The 22,662-nt window shown below is 45.4% G+C and overlaps 1 protein-coding gene across 1 annotated transcript; it reads left to right on the top strand.

Moving 5' to 3' along the window:
• The first annotated feature begins 2,154 nt into the window (after nucleotides 1-2,154).
• Nucleotides 2,155-21,933, top strand: e2f2 (E2F transcription factor 2). The gene is made up of 6 exons (XM_046364466.1): nucleotides 2,155-2,966; nucleotides 17,513-17,615; nucleotides 17,868-18,087; nucleotides 18,388-18,667; nucleotides 19,379-19,619; nucleotides 19,899-21,933. Exons 1-6 carry the CDS (start codon nucleotides 2,697-2,699, stop codon nucleotides 20,171-20,173), a joined length of 1,389 nt encoding a protein of 462 aa, XP_046220422.1. The 5' UTR covers nucleotides 2,155-2,696; the 3' UTR covers nucleotides 20,174-21,933.
• Nucleotides 21,934-22,662: the final 729 nt, after the last annotated feature.

The following is a 22,662-nucleotide window of genomic DNA, read 5'->3' as shown; positions in this document are numbered from 1 at the left end:
ATTCAAAATTAAAAAACAGAAATACCTTATTTATATAAGTACTCAGACCTATTGCTATGACACTCGAAATTGAGTTCAGGTGCATCCTGTTTCCATTGATCATTCTTGAGATGTTTCAACAACTTGATTGTCCACCTCTGGTACATTCAATTGATTGGACATAATTTGGAAAGGCACACACCTTCTTATATAAGATATGGATAAGGGTACCAAAAAATGTCTGCAGCATTGAAGGTCCCCAAGAACACAGTGGTCTCCATCATTCTTAAATGGAAGAAGTTTGGAACCACCAAGACTACTCCTAGAGCCAAACTGAGCAATCGGGGGAGAAGGGCCTTGGTCAGGGAGTTAACCAAGATCCTGATGGTTACTCTGACAGAGCTCCAGAGTTCCTCTGTGGAGATGGTTGTCCTTCTGGAAGGTTCTCCCATCTCTGTAGTACGCCACAAATGAGGCCTTTATGGTAGAGTGGCCAGGCGGAAGCTACTCCTCAGTAAAAGGCTCACGAAAGGCCGCTTGGAGTTTGCCAAAAGCCACCTAAAGGACTATCAGACGATGGAGAAACAAGAATCTCTGGTCTGATTAAACCAGGAAACCTGTCACCATCCATACAGTGACGGATGGTGGTGGCAGCATCATGCTGTGGGGATGTTTTTCAGCAGCAGGGAATGGGAGACTAGTCAGGATCGAGGGAAAGATGAATGGAGCAAAGTACAGAGCGAGCCTTGATGAAAACCTGCTCCAGAGCGCTCAGGGCCTCAGACTGAGGTGAAGGTTTTCCTTCCAACAGGACAACGACACTAAGCACACCGCCAAGACAACGCAGGCGTGGCTTCGGGAAAAGACTCTGAATGTCCTTGAGTGGCCCAACTAGACCCCGGAGAAACCTGAAAATATCTGTGCAGCAATGCTCACCATCCAACCTGATAGAGCTTGAGAGAATTTGCAGAGAAGATTGGGAGAAACTCTCCAAACACAGGTGTGACAAACTTGTAGCGTCATACCCAAGAAGACTCAAGGCTGTAATCGCTGCCAGAGGTGCTTCAACAAAGTACTGAGTAAAGGGTCTGAATACTTATGCAAATGTAATATTTCAGTTTGATAAAAATGTATAAAAACCTGTTTTTGCTTTTTCATTATGGTGTGGTATTGCGTGTAAATTGATGAGCTGTAATGTAACAAAATGTAGAAAAAGTCAATCGGTCTGAGTACTTTCCAAATGCACTGGAGGAGTTTCACCACATGCATGGGAAAATCACTGCAGTGTGTCTGCCAACTACAGCAGGCTAGATGTATGCACAATTAGCTAATTATACAAACACATCGCCAAGGCCATTATCAACTCGTTGATGTGAGTTGCCCATTTCTCAACACATTTGTCTCACTGTATTTATTGAGTGCTGTAAAGCCAACTCCTATGGACTTTGCCATGTTCATCTTGACAATGAGTATAGGAGATGTCAGGACAGAACAAACAATCTGGGATCAGACTAGACTAGCAATAGGACTTCATGTGAAATTTGCAGTATAATGAAGAGGGGTATTCCTGTGTCATATCTGGAGGCTTGAGGGGGTCAATCGGGAGTGGGGGGTGGGCATGTCTTCAAGGAATAATTCCTTTTCTCTTTGTGAACTAGTGAGCAGCAGATGTCATTCGAAATTAACATCTTTATCATCAAATTGCTCATAGAACTTCACTTGATTGTTTTATTGATTTATACACTGTTTACTAAAAGGAAGGCTGATTTGATTCAGATGAGTTTTTCTTACAATGAGATATTATGAGGGGGGTCTATAATAACATCAGGGTTGACTAGGCCTACATAATTGTACTCTTTAGAGAAGAAATACAATAATATTTAGATGCATTTGCTCCTCATGTCGTACTGCTTATCAGTAGGTTATAAAAGCATGTTATTATTTAACATTTTTGATTCGAAATGGCTAACTTTGTCCCTAAAATGACCTCACATAGACATACTATTCCTTTAAGGCTGGGTACGCCCCGCGCCAACTGTTTTATGCAAATATCTACGTAATGTAACAATTGAATTCGCTGTGGACCAATCAAAGATGCGCTCTAACCGCGGGAGATCCAAATTTCGCGGGACGAAATTTGGCGCTAAAAAGCTGTTCTTCCGAACTCCAATTCCCTTGTGTCAAGAGCTAAGCTTTAGAGCTGGACCGAGAACCTTACCGTGGCAGTAACTTCTCTACGGAACATATGAAAGAATACTCCTAAACCTTGTATTTCTGAAGGATTCTGCTTCTCAAGACGTAGAGGTCAAAGTTTGCCCATTCTGGACTTGCAAATAGATTTGTTGTTTATTTATTTAGCTATTAAATCATTAGCTAGCTAGGCAAAGTCTACGTTCTCTCAACTGGACACATCACGGATAATATCGGTTGCAATGCAAGTCGTTTAATTTCAGAAACTACTCAAGCAAAGGATATCTCTGGTGATGACCTATTTCAACTTAAGCATTTTGCACATCATTAACTAAATATTATTTTTATGAAATTCTTCGGACATTTGTCAAACTAGCTACGAATTGTGAGACATCGCTTCCACGTCGTATCGGAAACTCCAACTCCTTTCATTCACTGTCGTGAATACAGTTTTCTGGAATATTTGAGTTTTGCTAGTAGCTAAACGTATTTTAATTTGAACACAGTCGTTATTTAAATTTACTAAAATGATGCGGCTGCCCAAAGGCGTTTCTCCTGCGTCTGGCCGAGGTGCTGTAGGAGGAGGACTGTCGTGTTCACAGAATAAAGTTTTGTCTGGAGTGAAAACAGAATTATTCAGCACCGGGTTATGCAGTTCGCCGATGAACTCGGTACCGGCAGGATACTTCACCCAAATCTGCAACACGACAGCGGCCGAACAAAGGGTGAACTGCCTCTATGCAACTCCCCATGGACCTGAAGCTAAACCCATCAGATCATCCTCCGGCAGACTCCCGGTAAGACGTTAAAAAAAGTTAAGAAACGTACCAACAATCGATATTACTGTTATCTACTTGATAATTAACGTTACTGACTATACAATACGTCAAATTATGGGCAAAATATTCTTAAATTCCACCGGTATGAATATATTTTTGTCGGGAGTTGTGCTTAACATTTAAAAACTGTCAAGCACAGGGTGATTTCTTATTCTAAATGTCAATTTATGGTTCAAAAAGTAAGAGAGAAGAATAACAAATAATTAATTGCAGCAGTAAATAACAATAGCGGGGTTATATACAGGAGGTTCCGGTACAGAGTCAATGTGCAGGGGAGCTTGTGTCCAGGTAATTATGTACATGTAGGTAGAGTTATTAGAGTAGCAGCAGTGTAAGGGGGGGGGGGGGCTTATGGCTTGGGGGTAAAAGCTGTTTAGGAGCCTCTTGGACCTAGACTTGATGCTCCGGTACCGCTTCCAGTGTGGTAGCAGAGAGAACATTCTATGACTAGGATGGCAGGATTCTTTGACCATTTTTAGGGCCTTCCTCTGACACCGCCTGGATGGCAGGAAGCTTGGCCCCGGTGATGTACTGGGCCTTACACCCTACCCTCTGTAGCGCCTTGCGGTCAGATGCAGTTGCCATACCAGGCAGTGATGCAACCTGTCAGGATGCTCTCGATGGTGCATCTGTAAAACTTTTTGAGGATCTGAGGACCCATGCCAAATCTTTTCGGTCTCCTGAGGGGGAATAGGTTTTGTCGGGCCCTGTTCACGACTGTCTTGGTGTACTTGGACCATGTTAGTTAAACCTTACATGAATGGGGAGATGCACCATCTGGACAGGGAACTTGTTTCATAATGCCCAATCAGCCAATGCAAGTCATTTGCTGAAAAATGCGATTTAGCTTAACACATTGTTTAGCCATAGCCCCCAGCTGTCACTAACCAACCAAGCCAGGTCATATACACACCCGGTTCAACCTGTTTGTGTCCATCCACAAAGGTCACAGGTCACAGCTGGACAACCACTCACTTTTCTTGGGAGTTGACATAATTTGTATGTTCAAACATCACACACACACACACACACACACACACACACACACACACACACACACACACACACACACACACACACACACACACACACACACACACACACACACACACACACACACACACACACACACACACACACACACACACACACACACACACACACACAGGGTTCAGTGTGTGCGTCCAGGCTGATATTGTCTTCAGGACTAAATATTGAGGGGAGCACTACTTCTGTGCTTTGCGCTAATACAATGGCATTAACTTGGCTAGTCACATGTCTGGGCTACTGCAATTTCCATTGTGTATTAGTCGCCATTGTCCTAATGTCTACTTCCCATTCTAGGCCAAGTCTGACCAAGATGCTAGGTCAGGCGATCAGGGTATTCATCGCCCCTCTCTATCCTACTGTTAGGATTAGGACCATGAGCTTTTAATGACCAGGAACATTTTGTTATAAAACTAGTTACTGCTAGATTACAACTAGTTATAGCCTATAACTGGGGCCCAGAGTTTTTCCTCGTCGGGTCAATTAGTGGTCAGAACTAGGGTCATGGGGTTATGGTAAACAATAACTCTATCCTGACACTAGTTATGATTAACAATAGAATGTCAGCCCCAGCAGGCAATAATTTCCTTATATTGTCCGTAAAGCACAGTGGGCAGAGAGGCTATACTTGCCCTGGAGACATGGTAATGATAATTGTGTCAGAAGAAGTGGTAGAGCAGGACATCCTCTTGCCATGCCCTGTTACTCGTAAACACTTTGAGTTACACTGAATGAGCCATTATCCTTCTCCCTGCTGAAGTCATTCTCATTGAGAAAATGGGAGTAGAATTAATCTCAAATCTGGGTCACTCACAGATACTTATATAATATATGTCATTTAGCAGACACTTTTATCTAAAGCAACTTACAGTCATGCTTGCATACATTTTATGTATGGGTGGCCCCGGGAATTGAACCCACAACCCTGGCAGTACAAGCAGCATGCTCGATCAACTGTGCCATACAGGACCACTTCACAGATTGTCATGGATACTTACCACTTGGCAGAGACTAACAACTGGTCAAATGGCATACTAGTCATATTCACCTTGATATTGTATTAGGGCACTCCTACACTCAAGTGGAAGAAGAATCTAGAGTTAATTAATAGTTCATTATAGATAACCTGAGATGATATATCCCCACTGTGTCATATTTATAGTGGTTGCTGCTATGATGTTTGAATGATTGGCGAGCTGTGAAATACTGTGTTTTCTGTGAGGATGATGCTACAACTAACTCGTAAATGTTTGACATGTTTGAGTTTTACTCCCGAGTTGAAAAACAAGACAGAAGGTCAAGGAGTGCTCTGGTTTCAGTTTGACACATACAGTACCAGTCAAAAGTTTGGACACACCTACTCATTCAAGGGTTTTTCTTTTTTTCTCACTATTTTCTGCATTGTAGAATATAGTGAAGACATCAAAGCTGTGAAATTACACATGGAATCATGTAGTAACCAAAAAAGTGTTAAACATATCTTCAAAGTAGCCACCCTTTGCCTTGATGACAGCTTTGCACACTCTTGGCATTCTCTCAACCGGCTTCAACTGTAATGCTTTTCTAACAGTCTTGAAGGAGTTCCCACATATGCTGAGCACTTGTTGGCTGCTTTTCCATCACTCTGCGCTCCAACTCATCCCAAACCATCCCAATTGGGTTAAGGTTGGGTAATTGTACTGTACTTTTGTTTGTACTTCTGTTTCTCCCATGTGTAACTGTGTTGTTTTTGTATCACTGCTTTGCTTTATCTTGACCAGGTCGTAGTTGTAAATGAGAACTTGTTCTCAACTGGCCTACCTGGTTAAATAAAGGTGAAATAATTCAAACTAAAACATATACATTTTTTGTGGAGTCCAGGTCATCCGATGCAGCACTCTGTCACTCTCCCTCTTGGTCACATAGCCCTTACACATCCTGGAGGTGTGTTGGGTCACTGTCCTGTTGGAAAAACAAATTATAGTCGGACTAAGCGCAAACTAGATGAGATGGCATATCGTTGCAGAATGCTGTGGTAGCCATGCTGGTTAAGTGTCCCTTGAATTCTAAATAAATCACTGACAGTATCACCAGTAAAACAGCATCACACCTCCTCCTCCATGCTTCACAGTGGGAACTACACATGCGGAGATCATCCGTTCATGTACTCTGCGTCTCACAAAGACATGGTGGTTGGAACCAAAAATCAGAAATTTGGACTCATCAGACCAAAGGACAGATTTCCACCAGTCTGTCTATTGCTTGTGTTTCTTGGCCCAAGCAAGTCTCTTCTTCTTATTGTTGTCCTTTAGTAGTGGTTTCTTTGCAGCAATACGACCATGAAAGCCTGATTCATGCAGTCTCTTCTGAACAGTTGACACTGTAAAGCATTTATTTGGGCTGTAATTTCTGAGGCTAGTAACTCTAATGAACTTATCCTCTGCAGCAGAGGTAACTCTGGGTCTTCCTTTCCTTTGGCGGTCCTCATTAGAGCCAGTTTTATTATAGCGCTTGATGGTTTTTGTGACTGCAATTGAAGAAACTTTCAAAGTTCTTGAAATTTTCCAGATTGACTGACCTTTATGTCTTAAAGTAATGATGGACTGTTGTTCCTCTTTGCTTATTTGAGCTGTTCTTGCCATAATAAGGACTTAGCCCTATTTGGTAAAAGACCATCTTCTGGCCTAGTGGTTAGAGCGTTGGACTAGTAACCGAAAGGTTGCAAGTTCGAATCCCCGAGCTGACAAGGTACAAATCTGTCGTTCTGCCCCTGAACAGGCAGTTAACCCACTGTTCCTAGGCCGTCATTGAAAATAAGAATTTGTTCTTAACTGACTTTCCTAGTAAAATAAAGGTCAAATTAAAAAATTAAAACACAACTGATTGGCTGAAACACATCTATCTTCAGAGTTCGTACTGTTAGGTGACCTAAACTGGCATATGTTTAGCACCCCGGCCGTACAACAAACTAAACTAGATGCCCTCAATCTCACACAAATTATCAAGGAACCTACCAGGTACAACCCTAAATCTGTAAACATGGGCTCCCTCATAGATATCATCCTGACCAAATTGCCCTCTATATGCACCTCTGCTGTCTTCAACCAGGATCTCAGCGCTTACTGCCTCATTGCCTGCATACGTAAGGGGCCCGCAGTCAAACGACCACCCCTCATTACTGTCAAGCGTTCCCTAAAACACTTCAGCGAGCAGGCCTTTCTAATCGACCTGGCCCGTGTATCCTAGAAGGATATTGACCTCATCCCGTCAGTAGAGAATGCCTGGTTGTTCTTTAAAAGTGCTTTCCTCACCATCTTAAATAAGCATGCCCCATTCAAAATATTTTAGAACTAAGAACAGATATAGGCCTTGGTTCACTCCAGACTTCACTGCCCTTGACCAGCACAAAAACATCCTGTGGCGTACAGCATTAGCATTGAATAGCCCACGCAATATGCAACTTTTCAGGGAAGTCAGGAACCAATATACACAGTCAGTTAGGAAAGCAAAGGCTAGCTTTTTCAAACAAATTTGCATCCAGTAGCACTAATTCCAAAAGGTTGAGACACTGTAAAGTCTATGGAGAATAAGAGCACCTCCTCCCAGCTGCCCACTACACTGAGGCTAGGAAATACTGTCAGCACCGATAAATCCACGATAATCGAGAATTTCAATAAGCATTTTTCTACTGCTGGCCATGCTTTCCACCTAGCTACCCCTACCCCGGCCAACCGCTCTGCACCCATTTACATTTTACATTTAAGTCATTTAGCAGACGCTCTTATCCAGAGCGACTTACAAATTGGTGCATTCACCTTATGACATCCAGTGGAACAACCACTTTACAATAGTGCATCTAAATATTTTAAGGTGGGGGGGTGAGAAGGATTACTTTATCCTATCCTAGGTATTCCTTAAAGAGGTGGGGTTTCAGGTGTCTCCGGAAGGTGGTGATTGACTCCGCTGTCCTGGCGTCGTGAGGGAGTTTGTTCCACCATTGGGGAGCCAGAGCAGCGAACAGTTTTGACTGAGCTGAGCGGGAACTGTACTTCCTCAGTGGTAGGGAGGCGAGCAGGCCAGAGGTGGATGAACGCAGTGCCCTTATTTGGGTGTAGGGCCTGATCAGAGCCTGGAGGTACTGAGGTGCCGTTCCCCTCACAGCTCCGTAGGCAAGCACCATGGTCTTGTAGCGGATGCGAGCTTCAACTGGAAGCCAGTGGAGAGAGCGGAGGAGCGGGGTGACGTGAGAGAACTTGGGAAGGTTGAACACTAGACGGGCTGCGGCGTTCTGGATGAGTTGTAGGGGTTTAATGGCACAGGCAGGGAGCCCAGCCAACAGCGAGTTGCAGTAATCCAGACGGGAGATGACAAGTGCCTGGATTAGGACCTGCGCCGCTTCCTGTGTGAGGCAGGGTCGTACTCTGCGGATGTTGTAGAGCATGAACCTACAGGAACGGGCCACCGCCTTGATGTTAGTTGAGAACGACAGTTTGTTGTCCAGGATCACGCCAAGGTTCTTAGCGCTCTGGGAGGAGGACACAATGGAGTTGTCAATCGTGATGGCGAGATCATGGAACGGGCAGTCCTTCCCCGGGAGGAAGAGCAGCTCCGTCTTGCCGAAGTTCAGCTTGAGGTGGTGATCCGTCATCCACACTGATATGTCTGCCAGACATGCAGAGATGCGATTCGCCACCTGGTCATCAGAAGGGGGAAAGGAGAAGATTAATTGTGTGTCGTCTGCATAGCAATGATAGGAGAGACCATGTGAGGTTATGACAGAGCCAAGTGACTTGGTGTATAGCGAGAATAGGAGAGGGCCTAGAACAGAGCCCTGGGGGACACCAGTGGTGAGAGCGCGTGGTGAGGAGACAGATTCTCGCCACGCCACCTGGTAGGAGCGACCTGTCAGGTAGGACGCAATCCAAGCGTGGGCCGCGCCGGAGATGCCCAACTCGGAGAGGGTGGAGAGGAGGATCTGATGGTTCACAGTATCGAAGGCAGCCGATAGGTCTAGAAGGATGAGAGCAGAGGAGAGAGAGTTAGCTTTAGCGGTGCGGAGCGCCTCCGTGATACAGAGAAGAGCAGTCTCAGTTGAATGACTAGTCTTGAAACCTGACTGATTTGGATCAAGAAGGTCATTCTGAGAGAGATAGCGGGAGAGCTGACCAAGGACGGCACGTTCAAGAGTTTTGGAGAGAAAAGAAAGAAGGGATACTGGTCTGTAGTTGTTGACATCGGAGGGATCGAGTGTAGGTTTTTTCAGAAGGGGTGCAACTCTCGCTCTCTTGAAGACGGAAGGGACGTAGCCAGCGGTCAGGGATAAGTTGATGAGCGAGGTGAGGTAAGGGAGAAGGTCTCCGGAAATGGTCTGGAGAAGAGAGGAGGGGATAGGGTCGAGCGGGCAGGTTGTTGGGCGGCCGGCCGTCACAAGACGCGAGATTTCATCTGGAGAGAGAGGGGAGAAAGCGGTCAGAGCACAGGGTAGGGCAGTGTGAGCAGAACCAGCGGTGTTGTTTGACTTAGCAAACGAGGATCGGATGTCGTCGATCTTCTTTTCAAAATGGTTGACCAAGTCATCTGCAGAGAGGGAGGAGGGGGGGGGAGGAGGATTCAGGAGGGAGGAGAATGTGGCAAAGAGCTTCCTAGGGTTAGAGGCAGATGCTTGGAATTTAGAGTGGTAGAAAGTGGCTTTAGCAGCAGAGACAGAGGAGGAAAATGTAGAGAGGAGGGAGTGAAAGGATGCCAGGTCCGCAGGGAGGCGAGTTTTCCTCCATTTCCGCTCGGCCTTCCGGAGCCCTGTTCTGTGAGCTCGCATTGAGTCGTCAAGCCACGGAGCGGGAGGGGAGGACCGAGCCGGCCTGGAAGATAGGGGACATAGAGAGTCAAAGGATGCAGAAAGGGAGGAGAGGAGGGTTGAGGAGGCAGAATCAGGAGATAGGTTGGAGAAGGTTTGAGCAGAGGGAAGAGATGATAGGATGGAAGAGGAGAGAGTAGCGGGGGAGAGAGAGCGAAGGTTGGGACGGCGCGATACCATCCGAGTAGGGGCAGTGTGGGAAGTGTTGGATGAGAGCGAGAGGGAAAAGGATACAAGGTAGTGGTCGGAGACTTGGAGGGGAGTTGCAATGAGGTTAGTGGAAGAACAGCATCTAGTAAAGATGAGGTCGAGCGTATTGCCTGCCTTGTGAGTAGGGGGGAAGGTGAGAGGGTGAGGTCAAAAGAGGAGAGGAGTGGAAAGAAGGAGGCAGAGAGGAATGAGTCAAAGGTAGACGTGGGGAGGTTAAAGTCGCCCAGAACTGTGAGAGGTGAGCCGTCCTCAGGAAAGGAGCTTATCAAGGCATCAAGCTCATTGATTAACTCTCCGAGGGGACCTGGAGGGCGATAAATGATAAGGATGTTAAGCTTGAAAGGGCTGGTAACTGTGACAGCATGAAATTCAAAGGAGGCGATAGACAGATGGGTAAGGGGAGAAAGAGAGAATGACCACATGGGAGAGATAAGGATCCCTATGCCACCACCCCGCTGACCAGAAGCTCTCGGGTGTGCGAGAACACGTGGGCGGACGAAGAGAGAGCAGTAGGAGTAGCAGTGTTATCTGTGGTGATCCATGTTTCTGTCAGTGCCAAGAAGTCGAGGGACTGGAGGGAGGCATAGGCTGAGATGAACTCTGCCTTGTTGGCTGCAGATCGGCAGTTCCAGAGGCTACCGGAGACCTGGAACTCCACGTGGGTCGTGCGCGCTGGGACCACCAGATTAGGGTGGCAGCGGCCACGCGGTGTGGAGCGTTTGTATGGTCTGTGCAGAGAGGAGAGAACAGGGATAGACAGACACATAGTTGACAGGCTACAGAAGAGGCTACGCTAATGCAAGGAGATTGGAATGACAAGTGGACTACACGTCTCGAATGTTCAGAAAGTTAAGCTTACGTAGCAAGAATCTTATTGACTAAAATTATTAAAAATGATACAGTACTGCTGAAGTAGGCTAGCTGGCAGTGGCTGCGTTGTTGACTTTGTAGGCTAGCTGACAGTGGCTGCGTTGTTGACACTACACTAATCAAGTCGTTCCGTTGAGTGTAGTAGTTTCTACAGTGCTGCTATTCGGGGCTAGCTGGCTAGCTAGCAGTGTTGATTACGTTACGTTGCGTTAAAAGAACGACAATAGCTGGCTAGCTAACCTAGAAAATCGCTCTAGACTACACAATTATCTTTGATACACAGACGGCTATGTAGCTAGCTATGTAGCTAGCTATGATCAAACAAATCAAACCGTTGTGCTGTAATGAAATGAAATGAAAAATGTGATACTACCTGTGGAGCAAAGCGGAATGCGACCGGGTTGTTGAGTGCGGAAGTTCTATTCAGTAGACGTTGGCTAGCTGTTGGCTAGCTAGCAGTGTCTCCTACGTTAAGGACGACAAATAGCTGGCTAGCTAACCTCTGTAAATTAAGATAATCACTCTAAGACTACACGCTCTAAACTACACAATTATCTTGGATACGAAGACAGCAAAGACAACTATGTCGCTAGCTAACACTACACTAATCAAGTCGTTCAGTTGAGTGTAATAGTTTCTACAGTGCTGCTATTCGGTAGACGGTGGACGTTTGCTAGCTGGCTAGCTGCTGGGCAGATAGCAGTGTAGACTACGTTAGGACGACGAAATACGAAGTTGCAATAGAAGTGCTGACTGTTTCACTTTGTTGTCCTCTTTTCCTTTTTCTTCTGTCCTTCTTTTGTCCTTATTTTGTCTTCCTTTCTTCTGTTAACTAGATATTTTTTGCACCCCACGCAGCAACTCTGTCAGGATCACCACTTTATTGTAAGAATGTGAAATGTCCGAATAATAGTAGAGTGGTATATTTCAGCTTTCATTTCTTTCATCACATTCCCAGTGGGTCAGAAGTTTAAATACACTCAATTAGTATTTGGTAGCATTGCCTTTAATTGTTTAACTTGGGTCAAACGTTTCAGGTAGCCTTCCACAAGCTTCCTACAATAAGTTGCGTGAATTTTGTCCCATTCTTCCTGACAGAGCTGGTGTAACTGAGTCAGGTTTGTAGGCCTCCTTGCTTGCACCAGCTTTATCAGTTCTGCCCACAAATGTTCTATAGGATTGAGGTCAGGGCTTTGTGATGGCCACTCCAATACCTTGAATTTGTTCTACTTAAGCCATTTTGCCACAACTTTGGAAGATGCTTGGGGGTCATTTTCCATTTGGAAGACCCATTTGCAAACAAGCTTTAACTTCCTGACTGATGTCTTGATGTTGCTTCAATATATCCACAGTTTCCCTTCTTATGCCATCTATTTTGTGAAGAGCACCAGTCCCTCCTGCAACAAAGCACCCCCACAACATGATGCTGCCACCCCTGTGCTTCACGGTTGGGATGTTGTTCTTCGGCTTGCTAGCCTCCCCCTTTTTCCTCCAAACATAACAATGGTCATTATGGCCAAACAGTTCTATTTTTGGTTCATCAGACCAAAGGACATTTCTCCAAAAAAGTACGGTCTTTGTCCCCATGTGCAGTTTCAAACCGTAGTCTGGCTTTTTTATGGCGGTTTTGGAGCAATGGCTTCTTCCTTGCTGAGCGACCTTTAAGGTTATGTCAATATAGGACCAATGCCATACAACACTCTGTTTGTGGCCTCCAACTGCTCTTAATGCTAGTAAAACTAAATGCATGCTCTTCAAAAGATTTCTGCCCGGCCGCCTAGCATCACTACTCTGGACGGTTCTGATTTAGAATATGTGGACAGGTACAAATACCTAGGTGTCTGGTTAGACTGTAAACTCTCCTTCCAGACTCACATTAAGCATCTCCAATCCAAAATTAAATCTAGACTTTGCTTCCTATTTCGTAGCAAAGCCTCCTTCACTCATGCTGGCAAACATACCTTCGTAAAACGGACTATCCTACCGATCCTTGACTTCGGCGACATCATTTACAAAATAGCCTCAACACTCTACTCAGCAAATTGGATGTAGTCTATCAACGTCGATCCTTTTCTGTCACCAAAGCCCCATATACTACCCACCACTGCGACATGTATGCTCTCATTGGCTGGCCCTCGCTACATATTCCCCAACGCCAACACCTCCTTTGGCCACTTTTCCTTACAGTTCTCTGCTGCCAATGACTGGAACGAATTGCAAAAATCACTGAAGCTGGAGACTTATATCTCCATCACTAACTTTAAGCATCAGCTGTCAGAACAGCTTACCGATCACTGTACCTGTACACAGCCCATCTGTAAATAGCACACCCAACTACCTCATCCACATATTGTTATTTTTGTTGCAATTTTGCACCCCAGTATCTCTACTTGGCCATAATCTGCACATCCATCACTCCAGTGTTCATGCTAAATTGTAATTATTTCGCCACTATTTATTGCCATACCTCCCTAACCTTACTACATTTGCACACACTGTACATAGATTTTTCTATTGTGTTATTGACTGTATGTTTGTTTATCCCATGTGTAACTCTGTTGTTTTTGTCGCACTGCTTTGCTTTATTTTGGCCAGGTCGCAGTTGTGAATGAGAACTTGTTCTCAATTAGCCTACCTGGTTAAATAAAGGTGGAAAGAAATTCCACAAAGTAACTTTTAACAAGGCACACCTGTTAATTGAAATGAATTCCTGGTGACTACCTCATGAAGCTTGTTGAGAGAATGCCAAGCGTGTGCAAAACTGTCATCGAGGCAAAGGGTGGCTACTCTGTAGATTCACAAATATAAAATCTATTTAGATTTGTTTAGCACTTTTTTTGGTTACTACATGATTCCATATTTGTTATTTCATAGTTTTGATGTCTTCACTATTATTCTACCATGTAGAAAATAGTAAAAAATAAAATACTGTAGGTTTTGGTGACGTGCTATTTACCCCCTGATCTCTCTCACCCCCACACATCTTTACCTCATGTCATCATTGCTTATGCCCTCACCTCTCTCTGGGACTCCCATGGTGAGCTTCTATTCAGGCGAGGGCTCAGGGTGCTGGGCTGTGAGATTGCCCACTTTGCCCCTTGTTTACACTCAGGCCAAAAGCTCTCTTTCTCTGTTATCTTGAGTTCCCTCTTCTCTTTTCGGTCTGCTCCCTTCCCCAGTAGCATGGGGAATGGGACTGTCTTTTTTTTATGTGTGAGGGACATAGGCTAGCTTGGTGTTGAATGGGTCTTTTTGTCACACATATTGAAACTCTGCCCTGTCTTGGAAGGTAGGTTCTACTTAACTGAACCGGTGTTTGAAGAGCGAGAAGGTTTACACACACGCGCGCACACACACCAGTAGCTAGAAGTGAGTCTGTTGAAAGCATTTGGTTCATGTGACACAGATTTGTGAAATGCCTCTGGAGGGAAAATCCAGTCATATCTGATGAAATGGCGTGAGTTAGAGGGGTGGAAGGACAGCCGAACTTGCATGCACGTTTAGGGTGAGGACGCTTAGTCGCCGTCTTAGAATGAGGCAATAACGGCTGTGACATTGTGACGCAATGTGTCACGGAGATAAAGAACAGGGTTGTGAAGGAGGGACTGTGTATTTTAAATACGTTTATGTAATTTGGCAGACACTTGTCAATGTAAGTGCATACATTTTCATACATATTTCTCGTACCGGTCCCCTGTGGGAATCAAACCCGCCACCCATGCAAACGCCATGCTCTTACCAACTGAGCCACACGGGGGACCATGTAAATGTACTTAAGTAGAGCGCCAGCAATGGCCTGCTAATGTGTTGACAATTGCTGTAGTTAGCTGTTCACTCACTATGTTTGAGCGTGACATTGTTTTAGCTTGATGTGTGTGTGTGACGTTATGTTCTGTATCTCTCTGTACATAACTTTGCGTTGGAATTTGGTGGTTGAGTGAATGTTTTTTTTTCCCTTCCTCTTTCCTCTCGCCTGTGGTATGCTAGCTGACATAGGCCTTGTATTTTCACACGCCAAAAGGCGAAGCACTGACTCCCCGGTCAACCTCACTACAAACACAAATTCACAGGCCTAAGCCAGGCCCCTGCAAAACTGTGGTAAAATGTTCAAGGGGAGGCCCATTTGAGTTAGATACAATGCAAGGCGGCCATTTTAACCACCACATGGGCTTTATTTGACAGGTTGCATTTAGACTTGTCTCCAGAAGATGACACGGGTTACATTTTAATCGCTGAGGTGGTGGTGGTGGTGGTGGTGGTGGGGGGGGATTTTAAGGGTGTGATCGGTGCTATCTTTTCCTCAATCGCTCCTCTGCTTTGCCACTGAGGCATTTCCTTCCTCTTTATTGGTCAAAAGGAGAAGTCATGCCTTAATGCAGGTTGAACACGTTAGAGGGGAACATTTTATATTTTTATTACAAATGTATTGTTTTGTATTTACCATAGGTAGTAGGCTTACTGGTAAACTACTAATGTCTGCTTTACCTCCAAGTTGGCGTAACAAATCTTAACCGATGCGATTGTGTGTGAAAGACAAGCCTAGGCCTAGTAATAGCAATATATAGTAGCCCCTGAATTGAACGTGTGTGTGTGTGCGTGCGACGGGTTAGACAGGTTCTCTTGTTGTCTTTCCCTGCCACCTGCTGTGTGTGGCTGTGCCATATGTCACTGACAGACAGGTGGACATGTGGTGGAGGACAGAGGGACAATGTCATCCTTTAACCCTCTCTCTCTCTCGTTCAAATCCACATGCTGCTCACATTCTCAAATCTCCTCTCAGATCTACTGTAGTAAAGTATGGTTTACTAAGGGATAGGAGTTTTTAATTTTTTTATTTAACCAGGCAAGTCCGTTAAGAACAAACCCTGGCCAAACCCGGACGACGCTGGGCCAATTGTGCACCCCACCCCCCTTAGAAAAAAAGAGAACCAGTGCAATTAAAACCATAGGTGATAGTTAAAACGACAGTAGTTAAAACTACACATTTGTTTAATTCTACCCTGTAGTCTGTGTGTCTAGTTGTACTGTAATGCTTTTACTTAGTACATCAGGCCCATTGCAGCGTCAGATCATGACATGCATCACAGGTTATGCCGTGGTTTGATTTGAAGCTTGTGGACATGTGGCCTTCGCGGCACATGCTGGGTTGTGTCTGTAGCCACACTGAAGCAGAGCAGAGTCCGATTTGACAGGCCATCTCTCCAACTGTGATCTGGCGTGTGTGTGTGGTTTGTAAAACAAGATATTATGGGGATATGGAGGTGTGTGTGTGTGTGTGTGTAACACCACTTCCCTCTCTGTCTTCAACCAGCAGTACATGCAGTACCCCAGGGCAGATGTTCAATGTTCTGCTTGGTTCCCCCCCACTGCCACTGAGCTGATTATAATCTGGTCCTAATTTAGTGTGTTGGAATGGAGTGGGGCATGTCATTGCTGCAGTATGGGGGTGTTCTAAAATCCTAGTAAGATTATTATTTTTTTTTTACCTCCCATTTTTGGACTCCATCTGCAGTCCTCTTCCAGCAGCACCTTCCGTTCTAACCCGACATCTTTCAGGGCAGGAGATACGTGCTCGTTCCACAGCGAAAATAACATGGAACACATCGATCGAATCCATACGTCCTATGTTGGAAAACGTGTGGAAATTAGAAGTTAGATCTGTTAGACTTCGGGCTGTGGTTTTAATTTCTCTCTTTCAATAGCCTTTACACTTCTCCTTGGTTCAGTTTCGGTTCGAGTATAAGAAAATAGTCACTGATTTCGGTTTCTATAAAAAAAATTTTTTTTAAAGTTACATTAAATGCATTATGTGGGTTGTATGCTGTAATGACACAGAATAAAAACAATTGGGCCTAATAAAAGGGAGGAGTGAGGTGGGGAGGGCAAGGGAGGAGTGAGGGGGGGGGCAAGGGAGTGAGGGAGTCATGGGGGGGGGAGAAGAAACCGGGGGACGTGGTCAGTGAGTGGCGTTTGGCGGGCAGTGGGGCGGTCCCACGCACACACCCACCCCTCATTAGAAGTGCTTGAATGTTATGGCCTTTGTGACAGTTCTTGAGACCACCACCACCATTACGACTTGTCGCTTTTCAACAGCCACAATTAGCATTAGCATACTGGCAGCACAGATCTCACTCCACAGTGGACGGGCTGGGCTTTATTATATGGCCTGCTACCATCCTATCCTCATGATCTACAGCTCTATAGAACATAGTTGTCATAGAACATATGACAAGTGGACTTGTTACGCATTCAAACTGGGGAATGGTTCCAATAGACTCCCTGCATCCTAACAATCCGTCCTTTCTCACAGAGTGTGCACTTGTTCACTCCCATTTGAAAGGAAATGAAAGGTTGGAGATGTATAGTGCAAGACTCTCTAGCCCATGCCTACGTTGTCGAATCCAGTGATTTGAAATGTGTGGGGAGTAGTGAACGAGTGCAAACATCAGGAGAAAGAAGATCTTATTGGGACACGTAGCTTGAGAAGGAGTGTCTTTAACCCCTTTTTCCCCCTCTGCTTTGTGCCACCCCCCCCCCCCCCCAGGCCAAGAGGAAGCTGGACCTGGAGGACCCTCTCTACCTCCCAGACTTCAGGACCCCCAAAGGAAAGGGGGTTGTGGCCACAGCCAGAATCCCTAGTCCCAAAAGTGAGTGTCTGCATCAGTGAAAAAAAGACCCCCCCTCCCCCCCACTGTCTCCATTACCAAATTAGTGACAGGTTGCATAAAGCCAGACAACATAATCATCCATCCTTTATACTTAAAACACACAAGCTACATGTACATCTTTTCCAATCCATAATATTGAGTTCACATGTCTATTCCACATATTATTGAATACGTAGACCGTGCACAAATCCACTCTCTTACCCCATCCCTTGTATGACCCTTGACCCTCAGCGCCCAAGTCCCCCGGTGAGCGGACGCGCTACGACACCTCCCTGGGTCTGCTGACCAAGAAGTTTGTTGGCCTGCTGAGCGAGTCACCTGACGGCGTGCTGGACCTCAACTGGGCCACCGAGGTCCTTGAGGTGCAGAAGAGACGCATCTATGACATCACTAACGTGCTGGAGGGCGTGCAGCTGATCCGCAAGAAGTCCAAGAACAACATCCAGTGGATGTGAGTAGGACACTTAGGACAAGTACATTTAAGGACAAGTCCACACTTAGGACAAGTACCTTCTCATTCTTCGGCCATAGAAGGTGGGCCCAATTCCATTGTCAACTCCTTAGCGCAATATTGATAGGTCCACCTTGCTCTGTAATCTAAAGACAATCGTTTTTTAAAGTTTTTTTAAATATATTTTTTACGTGTTGATAGTTCCAACTTCACCTGACCATGATCTATCTATCTATACCATGATGTACAATGTATGTACTCTGTGGTGGCTCATCATAAAAATCAAAACCATTTTATTAGGGTGGGTGGCGTGTTCGAGGGCTCGGCCAGCAGCGGGGAGAAGTCTCGCGCCCTGAGGAAGGAGCTGGGAGAGCTGGAGAGTGCCGAGAAGGCCCTGGAAGACCTGATCACGTCCAGCAGCACCCAGCTCAAGGAGTTGACCGAACACGGGGACAACCAGGGACAACTAGGTTACGTCACCTACCAGGACATCAGGTCTATAGCCAGCCTGCAGGACCAGACGGTCATCGCCGTCAAGGCCCCGTCAGAAACCAAGCTGGAGGTGCCTGAGTCCTCGGAGGTGAGTGGTCATCTAGTCGTCATAGATGGAGAGCTGGGTAGTGTTCATTTGGGCACACCGTACTGGACAAGTTCAGTTAGTACCTGACCGTTTGGAAATAAACAATACAGCTGAAGTACAGCTTAAACAGACATGGAAAAAGGACACAGTGACCGTTCCAAGGATTGCCTTATGTGTAACCTTTATTTAACTAGGCAAGTCAGAGGAGATCAAATTCTTACTTAGTCTGACGGCCTACCGGGGAACAGCGGGTTAACTGCCTTGTTCAGGGGCAGAACGACAGATTTGTTTACCTTGTCAGCTCGGGGATTCGATCCAGCGACCTTTGTGGTTGACTGCCTACCGGGGAACAGTGGCCCGACGCTCTGACCACTAGGCTACCCGCCGCCCCTATTACTTGGAGCAAGTGACATGGTTGTGCACGTTGTGCCTGCTCTGTGGACAAGTGATATTCCATTGGTGATAACCACCAAAATGACAAAGAATTCCAGTAGTCTTTACATTTCTGGGCAGGTCATCATAACCCAAAAAACTCCTGACCTGCCCAATGGGCGAGAGCCGTTCAGCCAATCCTCTTGTATAACAAAAGACAGACTCTTTACCCTTCTGACATTTTGAAACCGAGCCCATTCATTTACCAATCCTGCCCACTATCCCTCGCTTCCCTGTAGTGCGTCATTGTTACAGCTCCCTGTTGTGCTGTACCCACAGGGCTCCCAACAGATCTACCTGAAAAGTAAGAACGGGCCCATTGAGGTGTACCTCTGTTCCGAGGAGGGCCTGGAGGATGCCAGCCCCGTCAAGAACACCACCACCCCCAGGAAAGACGACCCTCATCACCCCCTGGGTCACATTGTCTCCCCCTCCCTCGCCATGGCACCACCACAGTACACCACTATCAAACAGGAGCCCCAATACACTGACGTCAAGCAGAAGCAGGAGCCCATGGAAGGTAAGCTGAACTGGGGGGACGGACGGACGGACTGTCTTGTCTGATACAGCTGAGGTCTATTCAATGATGTGAAAAGTTCTGAATGTTGCAGATCGCAACAGAATTGAATAGACCTGATACGATTTCCAATTCTACATGACAGACAGTCGTAGCTGTTCTGCACAATACCTTTCTATCTGAGCGTGCTGCACCGTTGCAGCCTCCTCTAAACAGTCCTGTGTGTTGTAAGGGGTGTCCAGTCACTAACACACCCTCTCTCCCTCTCCGCCCTCCCTACAGCTGAACTCTCCAGACCTGCACCAGTATCCCTCCCCAACACCACCAATCCCACCACCCTCCTGGACGTAGAGGGCCTCCTGGGCCTGCACCCCAGCCTGCTCCAGATGACCGAGGACCAGCTCCCGGGCCCCGGGTTCACCCCCGACCCCAACACCCCCTTCGTCAGCTTCTCGCCGCACCTCGACCACGACGACTACCTCTGGGGGCTGGAGGATGGCGAGGGCGTGTCCGACTTCTTCGACACCTACGACCTGGGAGACCTGCTCCAGAGCTGAGGGAGGGAGAGAGCGGATGGGATTATAGCCTAGTTACGACCACGTTGCTTGACCTTAAGCAACTCTGAGCCCTAGTTATAATAGCTAGGGCTCAGAATCTATATATAATATAGGCTATAACTGGTCAAGGGGAAAACTCCTGTCCCTATTCATGAAGGAGTAGTGTCCTCTGTAGAGGTATGGGGTGAAGGGGAAATGCTACACTATGAAGCCATCAACCTTTGCTTTAGCCATGTCTGTTCGGCGTTAATGATTTGTCTGAAAAAAAACGGGCCCTTTGTGTCTGTTTATTTGTATATACATGTGTATAGTTTTTGAGTTTGGATTTAGGTTAGTGCCTGGATTGACGCTGGTCTGTGTGTTTTGTGTGTGTCCAGCTTATGAAGCTCTCAGCGTTGCGGTTTGTGTATTGGTATAGTGGACAGTTTGTAATCCGTCTCGTTTCTATTCCGTGTGCTGTGTGAAAAATGCTATGTGCTGTTTGAAAATATAGACACAGCACCTTTTTTTTAAATGCATATCTGATGACCAGCAAAAAAAATCAACTCGGGGCATTTTGGGTTGGGGGGTGTTATTAATAACTCAGGATTTCTTTGTGACTTCCAACAGTCAAAATGTTTATAGTGCGCATCTTTGGCCATTAGGGGGCAGCATTGTATTATGTCAGCTGTAAACGTGCCAGCTTTAGAAGGTTGAATCACTCACTGTATGTTTTAAAAACCCGACGTGAAACGGGGAGGTACTACTGAATGTCGCCAATAAAGAACACAGATTTCATTTGTCCGCTGCAAAACGTATTCAAATATTATGCCCTTACTGATCACGACCCAGGTACCAAACATGGAGTCTGTGGCGCTAACGTAACGTGCCGTTTCAACGAGGTGTTAGGAAGTATGGTTAGAGTGTAGTTTGTCCGGGTATTCCCAAGACATCTGTTTTACATTGGCGACCTGACCTGGTCACTACATCTAGCCTCAAGCTTTATGGAAGGTCAGGTGGTGAAGTATTCTGTCTCCCATGCCAGAATGTGTCCACATCTAATCATAGTGCACAGGTGTCAAACTCATTCCCTGGCAAATCTGCAGGTTTTTGCTCCTCCCTTGTACTTGATTGATGAGTTAAGGTCATTAGTTAGGAACTCTCCTCACCTGGTTGTCTAGGTCTTAATTGGACACAAATTGAAAGGCAACAACTCAAACCAACAGACATGAAACGAGTTTGACACCCCTGTCATAGAGGTTAGTTAGAAGCGGTTCTGGACCCATAGCCAAAAGACACAGAAGTTGCATCCCAAATTGTGCCCTATACAGCGCACTGCTTTTGACCAGAGGTCATAGGGGATAGTGTGCAATTTTTGGGACGTAGTCAAGTGTCTTTTTTTTTTTTGTGACCTGATATTATCGATCGACATATTGATCCCTAGTCTATGTGACTGGCTAGAGTATCACGCTTTGCTCTTGTGAATCGGCAGCCATGTTTCACATCGGGAAGCTTCTCTATATCAAGATGCATTTGATAGTGTTTCTGTAGTATCTAGAATTCGTAGTAACAAATGACCTTATATTTCCAAGGAAATAATCATCTAGTAAGGATGATGATAATACGCTACAACATCTGGGTGTTTTGACTCAGGCAGTAATTAAAATGAACTAGATGAAGTCTTTGATTTAAATGGTGGATTGTGTGTTGAAACGCTCGCCATGCACCCATAATAGGGAACAAAGAGCACTTTGTCTTTTCCTGTTTTTATATATATATATATATTTTTTTTTTTTTAAATGAAGGCTCGGCCCCACGTGTGTGGTACTTTAAACCTGGGAGAAAGAGCTGAAATTACACGCCAAGGTCAAATTTCTCCCTCTGTCTTTTAGACTGTACTGTGTTCGCACCGTACTGAACAAAACGCATCTCAAGATGTTTTTTGAGCATGAATTCCGTGTTGGTGCATTTTCTGCCTCTTCCCCAATGCGGGATAAGTTAATTGTCCTGTCCTAACAAACTTGAATATTTTGTGTGCGTGTGGTTTTATTTGTTTGTGTGTGTGTGTGTGTGTGTGTGTGTGGAAGGTTGCGAAATGGGTGTTTTTAAAAAATTTGTAGACAATTTTTTAATTTTTTTAAATGTTTTATTGTGCATAATTTTTTTGGAACTGTACAGAATTGAATTTGTATTTATAATTCCTGAAATTTGTTTTTAATACTGACCATTGTAAAAGAGCAAACGTCTCTGTTTGACATGCGGCACTTAATATTTTGTATTATTGTGGTTGGTTTGAAAAGAGTAAAGTATTAAAGCCATGGTTTAAACTTGCAATTCTGTCCATTTCCTATGACCTCATTCGTTGATTCCTCATGGCAAGCAGCAGTTCTCCAATGTAGGTCAATGGTAGATACCTCCATTGTTCTCTTCTGTCTGAAAATCTGCAAACTCCGTTCCAGGGTGTGCTTGGTCAAGTCCGATCGTAAACCAAACTTCTTAAGAGTGAGTTT

The sequence above is a fragment of the Oncorhynchus gorbuscha genome, linkage group LG10, assembly GCF_021184085.1.
Source record: "Oncorhynchus gorbuscha isolate QuinsamMale2020 ecotype Even-year linkage group LG10, OgorEven_v1.0, whole genome shotgun sequence".
In the NCBI taxonomy this organism is placed as follows: domain Eukaryota; kingdom Metazoa; phylum Chordata; class Actinopteri; order Salmoniformes; family Salmonidae; genus Oncorhynchus; species Oncorhynchus gorbuscha.
Note: the sequence above shows the minus strand (reverse complement) of the source record. Positions and strands in the feature narration are given on the sequence as shown.

Excerpts from the sequence above, each read along its gene's own strand:
- e2f2 (XM_046364466.1), top strand. The coding sequence starts at position 2,697 with ATGATGCGGCTGCCCAAAGGCGTTTCTCCTGCGTCTGGCCGAGGTGCT. Across the intron at positions 17,616-17,867 it reads CAGAATCCCTAGTCCCAAAA|CGCCCAAGTCCCCCGGTGAG; the intron begins GTGAGTGTCTGC and ends CTTGACCCTCAG. Across the intron at positions 18,088-18,387 it reads AAGAACAACATCCAGTGGAT|GGTGGGTGGCGTGTTCGAGG; the intron begins GTGAGTAGGACA and ends CCATTTTATTAG.